Below are 20,313 nucleotides of genomic sequence, written 5' to 3' on the forward strand. Positions count from 1 at the left end.
AAGTTATTAAGCTTGATAACTTGTACAGATATGCACCTTGAAGCATCTCATGTTGCTATGTTTTTCATTTTTTTCTTCTTCAATCATCTGCTTATCTCTGCTGGATCAAGTCTACTGCTTTTTCTTTCCTTTGTGATTGTGTTTCTGGAAACTTTGTGTTTGCATTTTTTGTTAGTTGCAAGTTTGTTGTCTTCTTTATTTAACATGAACTAAGCACCATCCATTATGTTTGCATTTGTTTGGTAGCTGCAAGTCTGTTGTCTTCTTTATTTAACATGAACCAGGTACCATCTGGTTTCATCATTTCTAGGTGTCGTGTGTTGGAGGTTTTGGCTCAAGTTCGTACATGTACAAAATCAATGGTACTGCAAATATTAATGCAATTAGAACCGCATCAGAACAGGGTAAAACTGACTTTATTCTTTGTAACATTATTCCTGGTGAATTGGTATAGGACACTTCATTTGACTGCTCAAGTAGATTCTTAGCTAGGAGAGGATGTTTGGTTGTGGTTGGTGCATTCCAGTTATTTTTTCCCCTTTTGTTTTTATTCTGTTGGTTAAAGCTGAAGCAAGCAACCCTGTTTTTGACAAGGATATAAACATAATTCCTTGCTACATGACAAACACATTCACATTCATATTTGCTTTACTTTTGAAGCTGAAGCTCACAAGCTGTCTTTGTTTAATGCACTGGAGAAAAAAAGGAAAAACAGAGACGAGTCTCCATGTCTCTTGGTCTGTCAGATCAATCTTGCCTTGGTCAACTGCATCTGAACTTTTGCAACCACTTTCCACAAGATAGCAAGATGTGAGATGTTCCATATTTTTCGGATGATCCCTGACGTCTTTGATGAAACTAGTTGGATTATCACATGGTCTTACCATGTTTAGCATTTCTTTATTTTTTAGGTCTTGCTTGATCTTGTGAAGGCACCTCTACGCTTTTCTTATTAAAGCTCTTTCTCTCTCTCTTAGTCAGTTCAGTCTCTTTACTCTAAACTCTCTAGAGAATCATGGACAAAGTTAATCATAGTTCATCTATGTATCCAAAGATTCCAAACGTGGTTATCCTTGAGTAACAGTGATATGTCCTTGGTGCAAGACACCAAAAGTTCTTGTGAAACTTCCATAACATCATGTGTACACACACACACATAGAAACCCACCATTTTCCACCAAATTCTGGATGTATGCCTATGTTTTAAGTCTTCAAAGAAAGTCTTCAGTGCTAAAGGTTAGGTCAAACTGTTTGTGCCATAAGATTTATTTTCTTCGTAATCACACCTTATCTTATCATCTTCATTATCTCAAGAAAGTTTGGTCTTTTTCCACAGAACTGATAAAATCCATACACGTGGTTCACAAAACTGTTAAGGCATTTAAATCTAATTGTGCACTTAATCAACGAATCAAGTTATCCACGTTTCACATTCAAGTTTTAGCATTGACTTCCTCAAGGTACTTAGGATTGGATTTCACTTGTACTGCACTACCACAATCAGTTTTCTTTTGTTTATTGATCGATTAGTTTCTGAAGTGTCTCAGTAAACACAGAGGCACACACTCTACTACAGTATGCTATTCATATTATTAAAATATTTATGGGATCCTTTTCCTAGTGCCATTCTTTCAGATGTCAGGAACTGCTGAGTGGCACCATTTAACAGTAATGAGTCCATCCTCATCAATTTTGGCACTAGTGCAGCTAAAAATGGTTGTAGGCTATGTCACATGGGTGCGGGTGCGGGGATTCGGCACTTCCAAAAAACCCGGGTGCGGGGGTGCGGCAGGGGCAAAAATGTAATATATATATATATATATATATATATATATATATATATATATATATATATATATATATATATATATATATATATATATATATAAAGGGGGTCGGGGGAACACGCGGGTTTTTTCAAATTTCGCAGCTGTCAGCTGCTGCAGCTGACAGAACAGCTGCTGTCAGCAGCTGACAGAACAGCTGCTGTCAGCATAATTTTTTTTTAAAAAATTTTGCAGCCCATTTGGGCAAATTTTTTTAAAAAAAAATCCAAAAAAAATGGACCTAAATGATCCTGGGTGCGGTCAACGCACCCAAGATCGGGTTGACCGCACCCGGTGCCGCACCCGCACCCGCGTCGAGTCGCGTCGACGCGGGTGCGGCACCCTGCTAGCCGAATCCCTGTGACATAGGTTGTAGGAGTGAACCAACCCAAATATCCTTGTTAACAAAGGGCAGTGTGGTGGTTGCCGGGGTGGACATAATCTTTTGGTGCCACCGTCCTTTTGACACTTTCCTGATATTAACTAGGCCAGAAACTTGATGGTCAAGGGAAGCATCCTGTATGAACTGTCTGAAATAAATCTTACAGTGAAAGAAGGTGCTGAACTGAGGTTTTTTGAAAGCTCTATGGTTCATGGCTCCATATAAACTCTCTCTCTCTCTCTATATATATATATTGTGAGAAAACAAGAGTCTTCGAGTACGAATACAATGTCCACCAAAAACCAAAATGGACAAGCACAAAGATGCCACTATAGGCACACCCACAAAACGACACAAAGGGCACACACAAAGAAGGCTCAAGAGATAAAGAATAATATTTTATTTATTCACCAAAGTATGCAAAAAACATACTTTCAAATAGGGGATTCTCCCCTATTTATACAAGCCAAGAGGAAGCCCTCTAACCGTTGGACTAACTCCAACGGCTAGTCAACCATATGTTAACCAAAATAAAAAAAAACTAAAAAATAAAAAAAAATAGAAAGTTTATTTTATATATAATACATACATACACATACATATATATACAAATAAGTAAACATAGGTATGTATACACATAGATACACATATATATTATATATACACATTATATATGTACAATTTTAACACTTCCCCTCAAACTTCAAACTTACCAATGATCGAAAGTTTGCTAAGATGGAAGTGAAATTTAGGAGCTCAGAGAGGTTTAGTAAAGAAGTTTGCCAATTGGTACTTTGAGGTGACATAAGGCATATCGTTTTGCATAGTGACAATCCATTTAATGTTTTTGTTCTCGTGAAATTTATGGTTGTTGGCGATGTAGATAGCACTCTTATTATCACAACATATCTTTGAAACTCTTTTTATTTGAATTCCCATGTCAGCCAACAGTCTTTTTAGCCATACCGCCTCTATCATAATAGTGGCCATAACCCAAAATTCAGCTTTCGTTGATGAAAGGGAGGCTTTCTATTGCTTTTTGCACCTTTACGCGATCAGAGATTCACTTAGAAAAACATATAAACTCGTGGTTGAGTGTCTATTGTTGGGATCACCTCCTCAGTTTGCATCAGTATGAGCAATTAAATCTAAAATAGACGAAGAAAACATAAAAATACCTCTAGAAATTGATGATTTAATATATCTAATGATTTGCAAAAACTACCCCAATGTGAACAAATGTAGGAGCATGCTGAAATTTACTAGTTGTGTGGATAACATAAGCTATGTCAGGTCTAGTAATTGATCAATAAAAGAGTGCTCTAATCAGCTATCAATAGGATGTTGGGTCTTCAAGAATCTCTCCATCATCAAATTTCATTTTGATATTAGTGACTTCGGGAGTATAAACTCTCTTATCATCCGTTATTCCAAACCTGTGAACAATATCATAAGCAAATTTAGACTGAGACAATAGATACCCTTTAGGGGAATAAGCAACTCCAATCCTTAGAAAGTATTTTAAGAAACCCAAATCAATCATTTTAAAATTAGTTTTAAGAATTCATTTAATATTTTCAACTCCCTGTTTGTCTCCTTCAGTGTTAATCATGTTGTTCACTTAGATGAGTAAAATAACAATGTTTGTATTAATTTCCTTAATAAACAAAGTTGTGTCGGTCAAGTATGATCTAAAACCAATGTCAATCATAACTCTACTAAATCTATCATACAAAGCCTTTGTCGTTCGTTTCAAGACATAAAATGCCTTTCTTAGGCGAAGAGCCTTCCCTCAAGGAATGTTCGTACCAGGTGGTGCCTCCATGTAGTCAACAAGGTCCTTATTAAGAAAAACATTTTTAACGCCTATTTGGTATATAGTCCAGTTTCGAAGAGATGCAACAACTATAAGGATTCTAACAGTGGTCATACAACCAAATAGGGCAAAGGTTTTTTCATAGTCTATGCCATATTTATGTGACTATCATTTGGCTACTAACCTAGCCTTATATCTCTTAAGGGTCCCATTACTCTTTGTTTTTATCTTGTACACCCACCTAGATCTTATAGTTTCTTTTCCTGCGAAAGGTTTTGAAGAGTTCAAGTATGAGCATTTTTTAATGACTCTAATTCTATTTTCATGACTTTTAGCCATTCAGAGTTCTCTTTGGTTTGGGCATATGCTGAGGGTTCTACATAGGAGTGAATTAATGCTATACATTCTTTGTGCTTGGAAGAAAATGAATCATAGGATACAAATTTTTTTGGGGGTGTTGATATTCTGGAGGATCTCCTAGTTTGTGTATCATCTTCGCTTCTAATCTTTAAACACTTTTCAAGTACACATGGAGGTTTTTGAACCCTATGTTTAGTGTATTGCACATGGGTTTGATCACTCCATGATACTTCATCCCTTGATTCATCAACATTTCCAAGATCACAATCACAATCATCAACTTCATGCTTTGAAACAAAATCAAGTAGAAAGGAGTACTCATTTGCTTAGACTTTTCACCATCAAAGAACTTTTCTTTAATTTTTCATTTTTATAAGCATAACACCTATAACATTTTTGGTTGTCAGCATATCCAAAAAAAGTACAAGGAATAATCCTAGGTGAAAACTTGGCATTTTTGTTGGGTAAGACAAAACACTTATAACAAAAAATTCTTAATTTAGAATAATGATGGGTGAGTTTGAAAGTTTTTCGATAGGAGAGATATTTTATAATGATGAAGATGACATTCTGTTTATAATATGCACAATGGTTAAAACGACTTCAGCTCATAATACGAAACATGATTGTCAATAAGTTCTTGTGGTTTCCATAATGTGCCTATCTTTTGGCTAAGTTATTTTGTTATGGTGTATGTGCAAGATATTTGTTGTGCAATGCCATATAAATTGAGATAAACTTTAAATTATTTTGACAAAAATTCTCCCCTGAATTGGTACAAGAGATAAAAATGTTATTGTCAAACCTATTTTTGACTAAGTTATGAAAGTTTTGAAAATGCAAGAAAACTTCAGATTTATGTTTAATCCAAGTATATTTAGAAAAGTCGTTCACAAATATCACATAATATGCATATCCACATTTTGACATAATTTGTGTCAGATCCCAAACATCTATAAAATGATAATATCCAAGAATACAATACTTACAAGTAAAATTATTAATGTTACAAAATTTTTTCAAATTTGAAAAATATGAAAATTTGGATACATTTGGATGTCCTAATCTTCTATATCACAAGTTTAAATCTAATTTTTGGACATTACACTAAAATGTATTATTGGGTATCTCCAAAAAGTCCATGTAATAGAAGCCTCATTCTCTATGGCCTTCCCCAATCAACTCCCTTGACTGACAATCTTTTACCGAAGAACAATTTGATGAAAACGAGACATTACAACCATGGTCCAATATTTGCGAAACAGATAAGAGACTTAAATTTAATTTGGGAATATATCTAATTTTTTGGAATTAAAATCTTTTTAAGAGTTTTGAAAGGTTTTCTCAAAATTTTGTATTCCTTTTATTTTAAGAGATGTACCATCGACAGTGAAAATATTAAGCACACTTAAATTAGTATGATATTCAGATAAAATATCAAAATTTGGGTTCATGTGAAACAATACACCAGAATCAACAAGCAAAAAAAACTTACCAGGATTGGATTAGGATGAGACCACAACTCCAGTTGAAAAAGATGACCTTCTAAGAAAAAGTTGAAGAGATTCTACCAATTGTAACAAGGTGTGATCGTTGCAAAAAAATTTCTTTCTTTCTTTTTAGGGAAAAGACAAAAACTCTCACAAGGTCTCACTTGACATTTTGAAATAACTCGCTTTCGTTTTAGAAAAATTGCGGGAAAATGGAGAGACGAGATTCGCTCATCGGTACGAGGTAATTGAACCAAGGATCAAATTTATGCCTTTGCTTTGCCTAGATTTATCTAAGAAATTATTCTAAGTCCTAAATGCACATAGAATCAGACATGTGCTATGATTTTAAACTTGAAAATATGTATGCTTTTGGAAATGCTTCAAAGACTTAGATTTTTCCAAGTGATTTTTTAAATGGATTTAAAAATATCCTTTAAGGAATGACTTTGAAGTTCAAAAATCGATTTTGCCTTGAGAAATTGGAATTTGAAATGAACTTGAATTGAAATTTTGAGATTGAAGATTTTGAAATTGAATTCAAAGTTGAGAAATTTGAAATCTGAATTGATGGAAATTCGAATTTGGAGTTGATTTTTGAATTTAGAATTGAATTCAGAATCAAACTTGGAATTTTGAAATTGCTTTTAAAATTGAAATTGAAAATCAAAATTAGATTTGAAGTCGGAAATTAAGATTAAACTTTGAATTTAAAATTGAAGAATTGAAATTTGAAATGGAAAATGTAATTGAATCTGAAATTTAAATTGAAAACTAGAAGTTGAAATTGAAATTTTGGAAATGAAATTGGAATTTAGAATTGGAAATTCAAAATGAAATTTGAAATAAGAATCGAGGATTGAAATGAAATTAAGTATTGAGATTTGAAAAATAGAAAATTTGAATTTGACATTTGAATTTGAAAATGAAATTCAAATTTTAGAATTTGAAATTTGAATGAAATCGAAATCGAAATCGAAATCGAAATCGAAATCGAAATCGAAATCGAAATCGAAATTTAGAATTGGAAGTTTGAAAGAAAATTGAAAATTGAAATTGAAATTGAAATTGAAATTCGAAATTTGGAATTTGAAAAATAGTAAATTAAAATTAAAGTTATTTTTGGAAAGGAGGATTTTAGCAAGTCCAAAAATTCGAAAATACTTTGAATAAGTTTGAAAATATTGGAATAAAGTTAAAATTATTTTGAAAATGTTTTGAACTAAAATTGAAAATGTTTTGAAAGTGATTTGAAATAAACATGAAAATGATTTGAAAAATGACTTAGAATAAAATCAATAATATTTTAATAAGAAATTGGAAAAGAATTTCGAAAATCACTTGAAAAATGCTTGGAAATGGAAAATATTTTGAAAATTTTGAATTTTTATTAAAAGAGAAAAGAAATGGTGCAATTTCTATCTTAAAAGATGAATGTCTTAGAAGCATTTGTTTGAAATTGAATTTAAAAAGCAAATTTCATTCTTTAATAGAATTAAAACAAGATTAGTATTTAATATATTCATGACTATGGCCACAAACATATTCTAATTTAATCTTTATTTAAATTCCAATAAAGAATGAAATTAATTTTGTGCATTTGAATTAAAATAAGATTAAATTTTCATATATTTATGACTATGGCCACGAATATACTCCGAATTAATCTTTATTTTGGATTCTAATAAAGGAAGAAAATGCATTTTTTGTGAAATATGATGATTTTTGAAATTGAGTTAAGAGTGAAAGTCAATTTTATTTAATAAAGAATAATAATTCTAAATATTATTCGTATTTCGACTATGGTTGTAAATATGAACTTTACTTAGCATTATTTATCCTTTATTAAATAGTGCACGTGCCATTCGTGTTTCCATAGTGTTTTTAAGAAAATAAAAAAATGCAACAAATTAAAATGAAGGAAAATTAAACTAATATGCTCATTCGTTCTAAACTAAGCATAAAGTAAATTTCTCATTAATATAATTATCACAACCCTTGAATGAATTACATTAATTTAATAGAAAGAAAAGAAAAATCTTGCAAAATGAGCAAACATGTTAGAAATAAATGTAGACATTTATGGATTTTCTTCAATTATTGAAAAATTGAGAAAAAATCATAATTTAGCCTTTTTATGCCCTAAAAAATGAAAGAAAAATCCATAAACATATTATAAATTGATGAAATTTGATTTGAAGGTTCCTAATAACCTTAAAAGTATCCTAGAATCGAAAAATGCAGAAAACGTTTGGTGGAAAACCCGAATTTGGTTTTTTTTTGTCAAAGTAAAACAATATATTTCAAAATTGAGATATATAAATCCACTCTGTCAGAGTATTTTTAATGAATGGAAGCCTAAAACAACTCAGATTGAGCTGAAAATTGATTCCATGGATTCCTAACTCTTCAAGGAAGCATCTCCCTTTTACAGATCTCGAAAAGCATTTTTAAAACTCGATATATCATTAAAACATTGAGAAATAAATTTTGAAATCAGGAAATTGAGCTTTGACAGACAAGTTTATGTAATTTTTGAGTTTCAGGGGCTAAACTGAATCAATTTCTCTCAAATTTGTGGGAGAAGTTTCTCAGTTCAACCATAAAACATTTTCAATTTACAGTTCTAGAAAATGATCTCCCATTGGGGAGATTCCATCTGATCAAGTTGATCAAAAATCTGTAAAAGCCTATGAAAAAAAATTAATGGGTTTCTGATTTTTTATCCGAATGACAGATGAAAACTTAATGAAAATTTATGAAAATTGACATGCATAAACTAGATATTCTAAGGAGAAAACTCATTTTTACAGATCTAAAAAATGATCTCCCATTAGGATGATATGAATGCAACAATTGATTTTAAGTCGGAATAATGCCTGAAATTGAAAACAGACAGTGTCTTGACTTAAATTGCAAAAAAAAATAGAAATACTCCATAGAAATGGATAAAAGTTTACATGAAGAAACTAGACATGCATATGGAGAGGATCTTTTTTACAGATCTTGAAAATGATCTCCCATTAGGGAGATATGATTCTAACAAAATGGGTTAAAAACCAAACCCTAAAAGTGACAGTATAACAGGGTTGCGGTTTTTGGCCAAAAATAGATATGAAAACACCATAGAAATTGATGAAAATTAGTGTGAACAAACTAGACTCAATTCTGGAGACATCCCTTTTTACGTATTTGAAAGATCATCTCTAGTTAAGGAGAAATCATTCCAACATGTTGGTCTAATTTCAGGCCAAATTTGAACGAGGCTAAATAGTAGGGTCCGAATCCCGATTTTTTGAGTGATCAAACTAACTGAGATTGATCTTATTTTTTGTGTGGATCCCGAAAACATACTAATAAAGATATGGTAAAAAAATTAGATCAAAATAAGATCCAATTATATGCGAAATGATAAGAAAAAAATGGACCAGAATTGGAAATATCATCTCAACTAATTGAATAAAATAGAATCTCAAAAATGAATTGATCCAATGATCAAAACGTGAGATCTATCATTCTAGATCATTGATGATAATGAAAATGATATAAAAACATAAATGAAAGCATATAAAATGAAATAAAAAACATTGGGGCATAAATTGAAATTGATTTTGCCCATAAAATGTGAAACTTGATCTATTGAAGATCAAATCCCAATTCTAAATGGCCAGAAATGAAAATGCATAAAGTAAATAGCAAATTGAATGGATAAAAAAAAATAGAAATTAACCTGGAATTAAGCTAGATCTACATTGCTATCTACGTGAAATTGAAAGAAAATTCAAGAAAGAAGAGAAGAAAGGGGGGGGGGGGGGGGAGGGGGCGATTTTTAAGAAATTAAAAAAAAATAGAAAGAAAAGAGAAAAATCAAAAGAGAAGGAGAGAGAGGGCCTACCTTGGGCTTCTTTTTTGCTCCAGCCACCAATCCAAGCTTGAACCACAAATGCAAAGGAGAAGAGTTTTCATCTTTGGAAAACTCGTCAACTTCTAAGGGGAAGGAAGGAGAGAGATAGGAGAGAAGAAGGGAAAGAGAGAATTCTTTTGTTCTCTCAATTTCTCAACTTTTCAACTCATGAGAAGAGAGACCCCCAAGGGGTCTATTAATAGTTGAGAATGGGGATGGCTTTTGCAAAATGATAGATATGGGACTAAAAAATCTCAAGAAGGAGGTGCCAAGACCATGTAGGCATTTCTTTTTTTTTTTCAAATGGGCATAAATGTCATTTCATGAAGTCTTTGACACATGGCACCCCTCTTGCACATGGGTGCCCATGTGGGTCTTTTTTTAATTGTGTAGATGGGAAAAGTGGACCTTCTTTTGAAAATTTGACATATGGCATTACTTGGCAAGTGATTCCCATGTGTGCTTTTTAAAGTACAGGGGTTTTTAAAGGCACCTTGAAAAACAATTTTGATTTAAAATGCCAAGTGGCGCCCCTCTTTTGGAAATGCTTTTTGGTTTTGAATTTAAGATAGAAAGGGAAATAAAATATGAGAAATGAAAGAGGAATTTTGGAAATAATAGGATTCAAAAATCCAATCTTGATTTATGAAATTCAAATTGGGTAAAAACCGGATCTAGATTGAATTTTGAGATTTTTTGCAAAAGTACTGATTTATGTTTCTGAAGTTTCAAAGATTGTTTTGAAATTGGGGATAAAAATTGGATTTTGATTTTAAATTTGAAATCCCCCAATTGATTTTGAATAAAAAATGGATTTTGAAATTGGATCTGGATCCATTTTGACATTTCGAAATCCAAATTAAATTTTGAACTAGATCTAGGGCATTTTTCAAAAGATTTTTGAAATTCAAAGGTTATTTTTGAATTTGGGGATAAAAATTAGATTTTGATTTTACATTTGAAATCCCCAAATTGATTTTGAATAAAAAATGGATTTTAAAACTGGATCTGGATCCATTTTGACATTTCGAAATCCAAACTGAATTTTGAACTGGATCCAGGATATTTTTCAGAGGATTTTTGCAAAATGATGAACTTTAATTTGAAAACCATAGATTGATTATGAAATTAGGATAAAATTTGAGTTTTACAAAGGATCTGGATCTGAAGTTTTGAAAAAGATTGGATCTCGATTTGAAGGAAATTGTTTCGAAATGGGAATCGAACCTTGAATATGGTTTTCTGAAGAAATTTAAAAAAATGAAAAAGCCCAAATTCATAATAAGATTGAGATTTTTTTTATTTTGGATCTTGGATCTGACTCAGAGGATGAAATTGGATCTTGGATCTGAATCAGAACCCAAGAAGTGAAATTGAATCTCAGATGTTAGATTAATCTGAGTTCAGAAATTGATTTGATTTGACTTCTGAACATATCAGAAGGTGGATCCAGACTGAAATGGATCCAAAATGGTTAATTGGATCCTGGATATCCGATAGGATATTATAGGTTGAAAGAATGAATTGGACTCTGGATATAGATTTCTGAATGAATTATATAAAAAATTCAGGTCCGGGAAGAAATTAGACACCAGATCCAGCATTGAATCCAACATCCGAATTGAAATGGATCGGATTTTGGATATTGATAAGATATTAGATGAAGGAATTGATCCGAGTCCGAATTTGGGGTCTGTCCCAGTTCAAAAATTGTTGGAAACAGTGTCCCGTATATTTTTTATTTTTTTGGTCTTCGCCTTGTAGGGCCAGAACCACGGTACTAGACTGGTCTGAACTAATTTGAAGTGGACTGGATTGTAATGAACTGAATCAGAAGCCAATGAACTGATTTCAGAGCTAAATCACTAGCTCAACCAGCTGGAGTCAGCTTGATCTGGACTGTATCGAGCTCAAACGAGATCAAATGAGCTGAAACATAGGTCTGAGTGACATTGAACTGGAACTGAGCTGTTCGAACTCCTGGTGAACTTAGATCAGACTCACTCGGATGAGATCTAATGGATTTGACTGACTTGGGGATAGTTTGGTTAAGATTCAAACTAAAATAAGCTTATTTCGCCTGAAACGAGCTAAATTAGCTGAAATGGTTAGGAATGGTCAGGATTCACTCATCGCGAGCTCAGGAGAGTTAGAAATGACAGATATTCTAGCTTCTTTGAACTTGAGATGAGTTTGGTTAAACCTAATTGACGAAAAAGTCTAAGGGTGACCTAGAGGTAAAATGGTAATTTTATTAGCAGAACGGGGTAAACCGGTCTCTAAACTGGAGTGGACCTAGGGGTGAGACTCGATACTGCCCTGCAAGGTTTTGGCATCTGCGAAAATAAATGTCCGGAATGAACTTGAAAAATTTAGGGTGTTTACACAAGGACATAACTCCAACGAATGAATCTTGTGAGTTGCTTAACTTAGGACATATGTGTTTAATATGTCTCGGTTCATGGCAATAGTTACAAATAAATTTTCTTTCGTTGTCATACTCATTGCCCTGTCTCTCCCAATGAGGTAGTTTGTATATGTGAGCGTTGATTCCCGTTCTAGATATGGCCAAAACAGATTCTTTATTATTCTTGAGTGTGTACTTTTTCAACTTATTTTCTTCCATACTCAATTCTTCAATTGGATATACAATAGAGAATTTTTTTCCTCTACTTAAGAGAACCGACTTGGTGGCTTCAAATTAGAGCTTTAATCCATTTATAAATTGATAAAAGTGCTCTGTATCTAGTTGCTTTTGCCAAAGCTTAATGTCCAAAGGACAATGCTACTTTGGTTCAAGAAGAGCCAACTCTTCATAAAGTTTGGATAACCCATTCTAGTACTCTCTAATGCTCTTATCACCTTGTGTCATGGTCTGAATATTATCTTGTAAATTGCACACGTGCAATATCTGGAAGGGAATGCATATTTTTGAGGTATTCCTATGCATTATTAGCATGCTCAAATTTCGCAAGGCTAGAACATTTCTTGATATTAACGCTATTAATAAGCCAAGACATAATCTTTGTATGTTATATTCTACAATCTTTTTATTTTCTCTCATAATCGGATATAGCCTTAGATTTTTCCTCACCAAAAAGATAAACTTCCTTTGCGTTCTCCAACTTAGTGAGGATGAATTTAGGCTCCGAATCAAATCCATCAACTAATCCCCAGAAACCCTCCTTCATGCTTCATGATTGAAGAGCACATTACATAGTTAATATCATTAAGTTTATTGGGCATGATGGAGACACTTGTCTGAAGTATGCAGAAATATAAAGAATGCTAAAATGCATTCACAATCTCCAACCACGGAGAAATATCAAAAGAGAGCAATACACAAGTCCACTATGGGATAATATATACACAAGCTTTATAAAAAGCACAACTAAAATAAAGAGACTCTTTTATTAAAAGAGAGAGCATGAAAAATGCTTAAGAAATACAAGTAGTCTCACCCCTATTTATACAAAGTGAGAGGGCTGAAAAAGGAGCCAAAAGGGGGGCTCCCAAAGAGTCGTTAGGCGCCCCCAAAGGTCACATTTGTGACCGTTGGGGGCCCCAACGACTCTATTATGGTGCCCCCTTTTGGCGTGAATCCAAAAGTAAAAAAGATAAAAAAGAAAAAAAGAAAAAAAGGTTTTAAAGAAAAGAAAAATACATTGTTTATAAAACAATGTGAAAAGACTATAATACCACTATCGGGTATTATAGTCTTACATATGATTTAACACCCCCCTCAAACTTTACGGGAGAATGACAGAAAGTTTGCCAAGGAGAAACATGAAGCGAGGCGCAGGAAGTGCTTTAGTGAAAAAATCTGCTAGCTGATATTCTGATGTGACATATGGCAATGCAACTGTTCCACGTAGATACTCATATCGAACATAGTGGCAGTCCATTTCAATATGTTTGGTCCGTTCATGAAAGGTGTGATTGCTGGCAATATAAATGACACTTTTATTGTCGCAACACAGTTTTGAGGCGTCGATAATGCTTACCCCCGTGTCTTTGAGAAGACTTCGAAGCCACACAAGTTCCATTGTAGTAGTTGTCATAGCCTGGTACTCAGCTTCAGTTGAGGATATGGAGACTTTCTGTTGCTTCTTGCATCTCCAAGCAATTAAAGAATCTCCTAAAAAGACACAAAAGCCAGTAGTTGAGATTCTATCATTAGGATTACCTCCCAAATCTGTATCAGTATAAGCAAATAAATTTAATGGAGAAGAGGAGAATAAAAATAGCCCTTTAGTTATAGTATTTTTGATGTATCGGATGATCCGGAATACAACACTCGTATGCACAGTTGTAGGGGCATGCTGAAATTGGCTAGCAGAGTGAACAACATGAGCGATGTCAGGTCTGGTGATAGTAAGATATGTGAGAGATCCAATGAGTTGTCTGTACGGTGTGAGATCTTCTAGAAGAACCCCATCCTCCAACCTTAATTTTACGTTGATTACTTCTGGAGTCTCCACCTTTTTATCATCTGAAATACCAGACTTAGCACATATATCTGCAACAAGTTTAATTTGTGACAATATATATCCTCGAGGAGAATATGCAACCTCAATGCTAGGAAAATACCGAAGAAAACCTAAATCAGACATGTCAAAACTATCCTTTAGCATATTTTTAACATTAACAATACTATGTTGATCATTTCCTGTGATAATCATGTCATCAACATAAAGCAACGAGATAACAATATTCGTACCTACACTTTTCATAAAGAGGGCAGTGTTAGTATAACATGAGCGAAAACTCAATTTGTTCATGATATCACTAAATCGATCATACCAAGCCTTGGGGACTTGCTTAAGACCATAAAAGACTTTTAAAAGTTTAAGAGTTTGACCTTGTCCAATGTTAACTCCCGGTGGCGAATCCATATAGACTTTTTCAATTAGATTTTCATTTAAAAAGACATTCTTCACATCAAGTTGATATATAGGCCATTTCTTGGTTGATGCGACAATTATTAAAGTTCTAACACTTGTCATTCTGGCTATAGGAGCAAATGTTTCCTCATAGTCAATTCCATATTCTTGCAGATATCCTTTAACCACTAATCTGACTTTATATCTTTTTAAGGATCCATCGCTTTTGGTTTTAACCTTAAAGACCCATCGACATCCAATAGGTTTTTTATGAGAAGGTAAGCTTACAATTTTCCAAGTATTGGCCTTTTTTAAGGCATCTAACTCAATTTGCATGGCTTCAACCCAATGCGGTATAGTTTTGGCTTGATTATAATGAGTCAGTTCATAATATGAATGCAGTGTTAACAAACATGCTCGATAGCTAGGAATAAGAGACTCATATGACACAAACCTATTAGGTGAAATTGATTCTCTAGAAGATCTTCTAATAGGATTTTCTTCTGAATATTCGGTTAGATAAGAAAATTTCTCCAAAGCACTAATAGGCCTTTCTTGATCTCTTCTGGTATAAACATTAATGTTTTTACTACTAATATCACCATTAGATGATATATCAATAGTGGATACATCACATGTATCCTCTATATCTTCAAGATGATTCATGGAATCGTTACACACATCATCAATAAGGTCATGTAGAAACATGTAATCAACTTCATTTTGGTTATTTAATTTTTCAAATCCATTCTCTTCTTCCAAAAATATTACATCTTTTGAAACATATAGTTTGTTATTTTTAAAATCAAAACATCTATAGCTTTTTTTATTTTTCCCATAACCTAGAAAAACACATTCAATCGCTTTTAGAGATAACTTGTCTCTCTTATGCAAGAAAACAAAGCATTTACAACCAAAGATGCGAAGACGATTGAAGTCAGAAGGGAATTTAAAAAGTTTTTCATATAGAGTGACATTCTTTAGTTTAGAAGAAGGCATTGTATTTATCAAATATGTTGATGCTAAGACAGCTTTGGCCCAAAGTTTTTTGAAATATTTTTAGATACAAGTAAAGTTCTAGCGGTTTCAATAATATGCCTATGTTTTCTTTCCGCTAGTCCATTTTGTTGTGGAGTCTTAGGACATGACTTTTGATGACAAATTTCATTTTGTTTTAAATAATTTTGAAATCCAATAGACAAGTATTCTCCACCAGAATCGGATCTGAGAATGGATATATTACTTTGAAATTGATTTTGTATTTTTATATGAAATTCTTTAAAGAAGGAAAACACTTCCGATTTATGACTAAGGAAGTAAATCCAAACATATTTCTTGAAGTCATCGATGAAAGTGACATAATAAGAGTAACCACCTTTAGACATCACCGGAGATGAACCCCAAACATCCGAGTGCACCAATTCAAAAGGTCTTGAAGAGAGAAAAGTTCTAGTTGAAAATGGAATAGACTTCATTTTCCCAAAAATGCAATAGATGTCTTTTTCCTTACAAAATTTGTTTTCAAATGGAAAAAGATACATTTTCGAATAACTTGGATGTCCAAGTTTTTTATGCCAAGTTTCAATATTTTTATTTTGGACATAAGTACAAAAAGAGTTTGTAGGAAGGTTTAGATGATCTACATAGTAGAGGTCGCCTTTCCTATGGCCTTGCCCAATCCGCTTTCCAGACTGTAGATCTTGCACATAACATCCATTAGATGAGAAAGATATTTCACATCCATGGTCGACAATTTGAAAAACTGAGAAAAGATTTAGATTTAATTTTGGAACAACTCTAACTTTTGGAACAAAAAGATTTTTAGAATTTTTAGAATCAAGAGTTCCAATACTTGTGATTTTTAAAAAAGTTTCATCGGTTGTGGAAACACACGAACCTCTTGAATTGGTGTATACATCGATTAATGCATTCTCATGTGGGGTCATATAAAATGAGGCTCCGGAGTCTAAGATCCAAGAATGCGTACCAGGAGGTGAAGTTAGGGGTGGCAATTTCTGACACGACCCACCAACCCGACCCGCCAACCCGCTTCTTAGCCGGGTTCGGGTTTGGCTTAAACGGGTTTGTGTCATAAACGGGTTCGTGTCATAAACGGGTCGACCCGCCTAACCCGTTTATTAAACGGGTTAGGTTCGTGTTAAGGGTATGCCAACCCGCCAACCCGTTTAATAAACGGGTTAGGCTGGCGGGTCAACCCGTTTACCCGAACCCGACCCGCTAACCCGCCCGCTAACCCGCCAACCCGTCAACCCGTAAACTTTTCAATGTAAAACCCTGAACCCGACCCGTTTATTAAACGGGTTAACCGTGTCGTGTCGGGTTACCCGTTTAATAAATGGGTCGGGTTCGTGTTTGCCACAGCCGACCTGTTTAATAAACGGGTCGGGTTCGTGTTGAGGTATGCTGACCCGCCGACACGACCCGCCAACCCGACCCGATTGCCACCCCTAGGTGAAGTAGATGCAATTGCCGCACCTGATGTGGAGGAAGTTGCTTTGAGAATTTGTTGAAGAGCCATAGAAATTTGACCAAGTGTTTCCTTGAGGTATCTGCTCTTCCCTTCATCTTCTTTGGTAGTGGATTCTTCAAAAGAAGCCACCTTAGGCTTGAATGTCCCATTTAGTTTCGGGCAAAAGGGTTTAATGTGACCCGGCTCATAGCAATAATGGCATACAATCATTTTTCTTCCTCCACCATAGTTGTCTTGCTTTCCAAAGTGAGGTGGTTTGTATGTTTTGACATTGTTACCGGGTTTAGATACGACAAGCACTTCATCAATGCTTTTACTCATGCCAAGCCTAGTTTCTTCTCGAGTAATTTCGGCTATAGCATCTTCAATAGGAGGAAAAATAGATCTATGAAGGAGTGAAGTGTTAAAATACATGTAATCAATATATATATATGTGTGTGTGTGTGTGTGTCCATCATACCCGATAAGGGTGTTCCTGTATTTCTGCCCAATAGGAGTTGTAGTCATTTTTATATTTTTTCTTATTTTCTTCTTTATCCTTTTTCTTGCTTTTCTTTTTTCTTTTTTCTTTTTATAAAATGCATTTAATGCATTCACATTGGGGGTCCTAACGACACCTTGTTGGGCCTCCCAATGTGGTCTCTCTCTCTGGCTTTTGTCCCTCTCTCTCACTCTCCTTTGCCTATAAATAAGTGGGGTCTGCCCCTTTGTAAAGTATGGCTTCTTGAAGCCCTTTCTTGTATTTATAAAGATTTTATGTTTGCAAGCCATTGTTGGCTTTTGTGTATGACCATTTTGGACTTGTTCTTTGCTTTCTATGTGTGAATGTCTATTGTAGGACATTGTTCTTATTTTCGCATATTTCATTACATGGTATCAGAGCAAGGTGTATGCTCTTGATTCTAGATATAGCTAGTTGACTAGTTATATTTTTCATATTATATTTCTCTCTTGGTTTGTCTTCTTGAGTTTAAAATGGAAGGAGAACAAAAGCTTGATCTCTCCTTCAAACTTAATGGTACCAACTACATGATGTGGGCCGCCGCCATGGAGAACAACCTCAAGGGTAAAAAGCTTTGGGGATATGTCATGGGCACTATTTCGGAACCGCAACTCCAACTCACCACGATGGATGGTGATCAAGAAAAAGCACTTGAAGGAAATGCCCGCATAAAAGATATTGAAGATCACCAATTTAAAGTTGAAGATTGGGAAAACAAACATGCAAAAATTCATGCTTGGTTCATGAACAATGTGGAGCTCAAAATTTGCGCCAACATTGCTAAATTTCGAATGGCAAATGAAGCATGGTTCTTTATGAAAGGTATGTATACTCAAAAGGACCTTGCTCGTCAATTCTTTCTCCAAGAAAAAATCTGTAATATTAAGCGAGGGGAAATGGGTGTAAGAGATTACTTTAGCACCCTTGGACCCTTATTGGATGAGCTATCCCTACTAAAACCAAAGTGGGTCTCTAGTGAAGATGTGGAACTAAAGAGAGAACAAATGAAAAAAGAACATTTTTTTCAATTTCTACATGGGCTTAGGCCCGAATATGAACAAGTTAGATCCTCCCTACTTCATAGATCTAAACCTCTTCCTTTGGAAGATGCTATAGCCGAAATATGCCAAGAAGAAACTCATCTTAGCATGATTAAGGGAGGAGATGAAGTTTTGGCCGTGTCTAAACCCGACAATCATGTGAAAGCTTATAAGCCTCCACGCTTTGGGAGGCAAAATAACTATAATGGCAACTATAGAAAAGCCATTTGCCATCATTGCCAAGAATAAGGTCATATAAGACCTAATTGCCCTAAGCTAAATGAAGCCCCAAAAGGTAAGGTTGCCTCCGTTGAAGAAATTACACAAAAGGAGGAGCCCATCAAAGCGGAGTCCTTCTCTCTTGCTCAACTATCGGAGGCACTTTAAATTCTACTCAGATCGCCATCAACTTCGGGTGTCGCCATAGCTTCTTCTTCTCCTCCGGGTATGTCCTCTTGGATTCTTGATTCTGGAGCTTCCTTTCATATGACCCCACTTGAAAATGGGCTATCCAATTTGTGTAATAACTCTAAAAACTCTTATTTTCAACTGCCGATGGTACATCTTTACAAGTAAAAAGTTTTGGAATTTTAAATTTTTCCAAAGATTTCTTTGTGCCAAACGTACGAGTGGTATCTCAACTTAATTTAAATCTCCTTTTTGTTTCTCAAATATGTGATCAGGGATGTGAAATCTCCTTCTCAACTAAGGATTGCTCTATACAGGATCTCCGGTCCGGGAAGCAGATTGGGCAAGGCCATAGGAGGGGAGATCTCTATTACATGAGCAACTTGAAACTTCCCACTAATTCTTTTTGTAATCATGTCCAAGATAAAAATATTGAAACTTGGCACCAAAGACTTTGACATCCAAGTTTTTCAAAAATGTACTTTCCTTTTGGAAAGAAATTTTGTAATGAGAAACATTTTGTTTGCAAGAATTGTGTTTTTGGGAAAATGAAATCCAGTCCTTTTCCAAATAGAACTTTTGTGTCCAAAAGACCTTTTGAGTTAGTTCACTCGGACGTATGGGGCCCTTCCCCGGTCATATCGAAAGGAGGATATTCCTATTATGTTACTTTCATTGATCTATTTTCTCAATTTAAAATCCGAAGTCTTTGTCTGTTTCAAGAAATTTCATATGATAGTCAAAAATCAATTTTCAAGTAATATCTCTACTCTTAGATCCGATTCGGGTGGAGAGTATCTATCAAATGAATTTCAAAATTATTTGGAAACAAATGAAATTTGTCATCAAAGATCATGTCATAGGACTCCTCAACAAAACGGTCTAGCTGAAAGAAAGCATAGATACATTTTGGAAACCACTAGGACACTTCTTATTTCCAAGGAAATTCCAAAAAGTTATTGGGTCGAAGCCGCTTTAACATCAACTTACTTGATAAATTGAATGATATCTTCATCCTTACAAAATACATCTCCATATGAAAAATTATTTGAAAGAACACCCGATTTCAATAGATTAAGAATTTTTTAGTGTAAATGTTTTGTCCTTACACATAAAAGAGATAAATTATCTCCTAAAGCTATTGAATGTGTTTTGTTAGGATATGGAGAAAATCAAAAGGGTTTTAGATGCTTTGACCTTAAAAATAACAA

General features: G+C 34.1%; 1 protein-coding gene across 1 annotated transcript in view; it reads left to right on the forward strand.

The window, feature by feature from the left end:
• LOC149818629 (uncharacterized protein At1g32220, chloroplastic-like) overlaps positions 1-20,313 on the forward strand; it is an 86,944-nt gene that overhangs the window by 10,286 nt on the left and 56,345 nt on the right. The window contains exon 6 of the mRNA XM_089984019.1: positions 311-404. Coding sequence (XP_089840145.1) covers positions 311-404 — 94 coding nt within the window. The remainder of the gene's footprint in view (positions 1-310; positions 405-20,313) is intronic.

This window comes from Nuphar pumila, chromosome 13 (genome assembly GCF_984573655.1).
Source record: "Nuphar pumila chromosome 13, dmNupPumi1.hap1.1, whole genome shotgun sequence".
In the NCBI taxonomy this organism is placed as follows: Eukaryota; Viridiplantae; Streptophyta; class Magnoliopsida; order Nymphaeales; family Nymphaeaceae; genus Nuphar; species Nuphar pumila.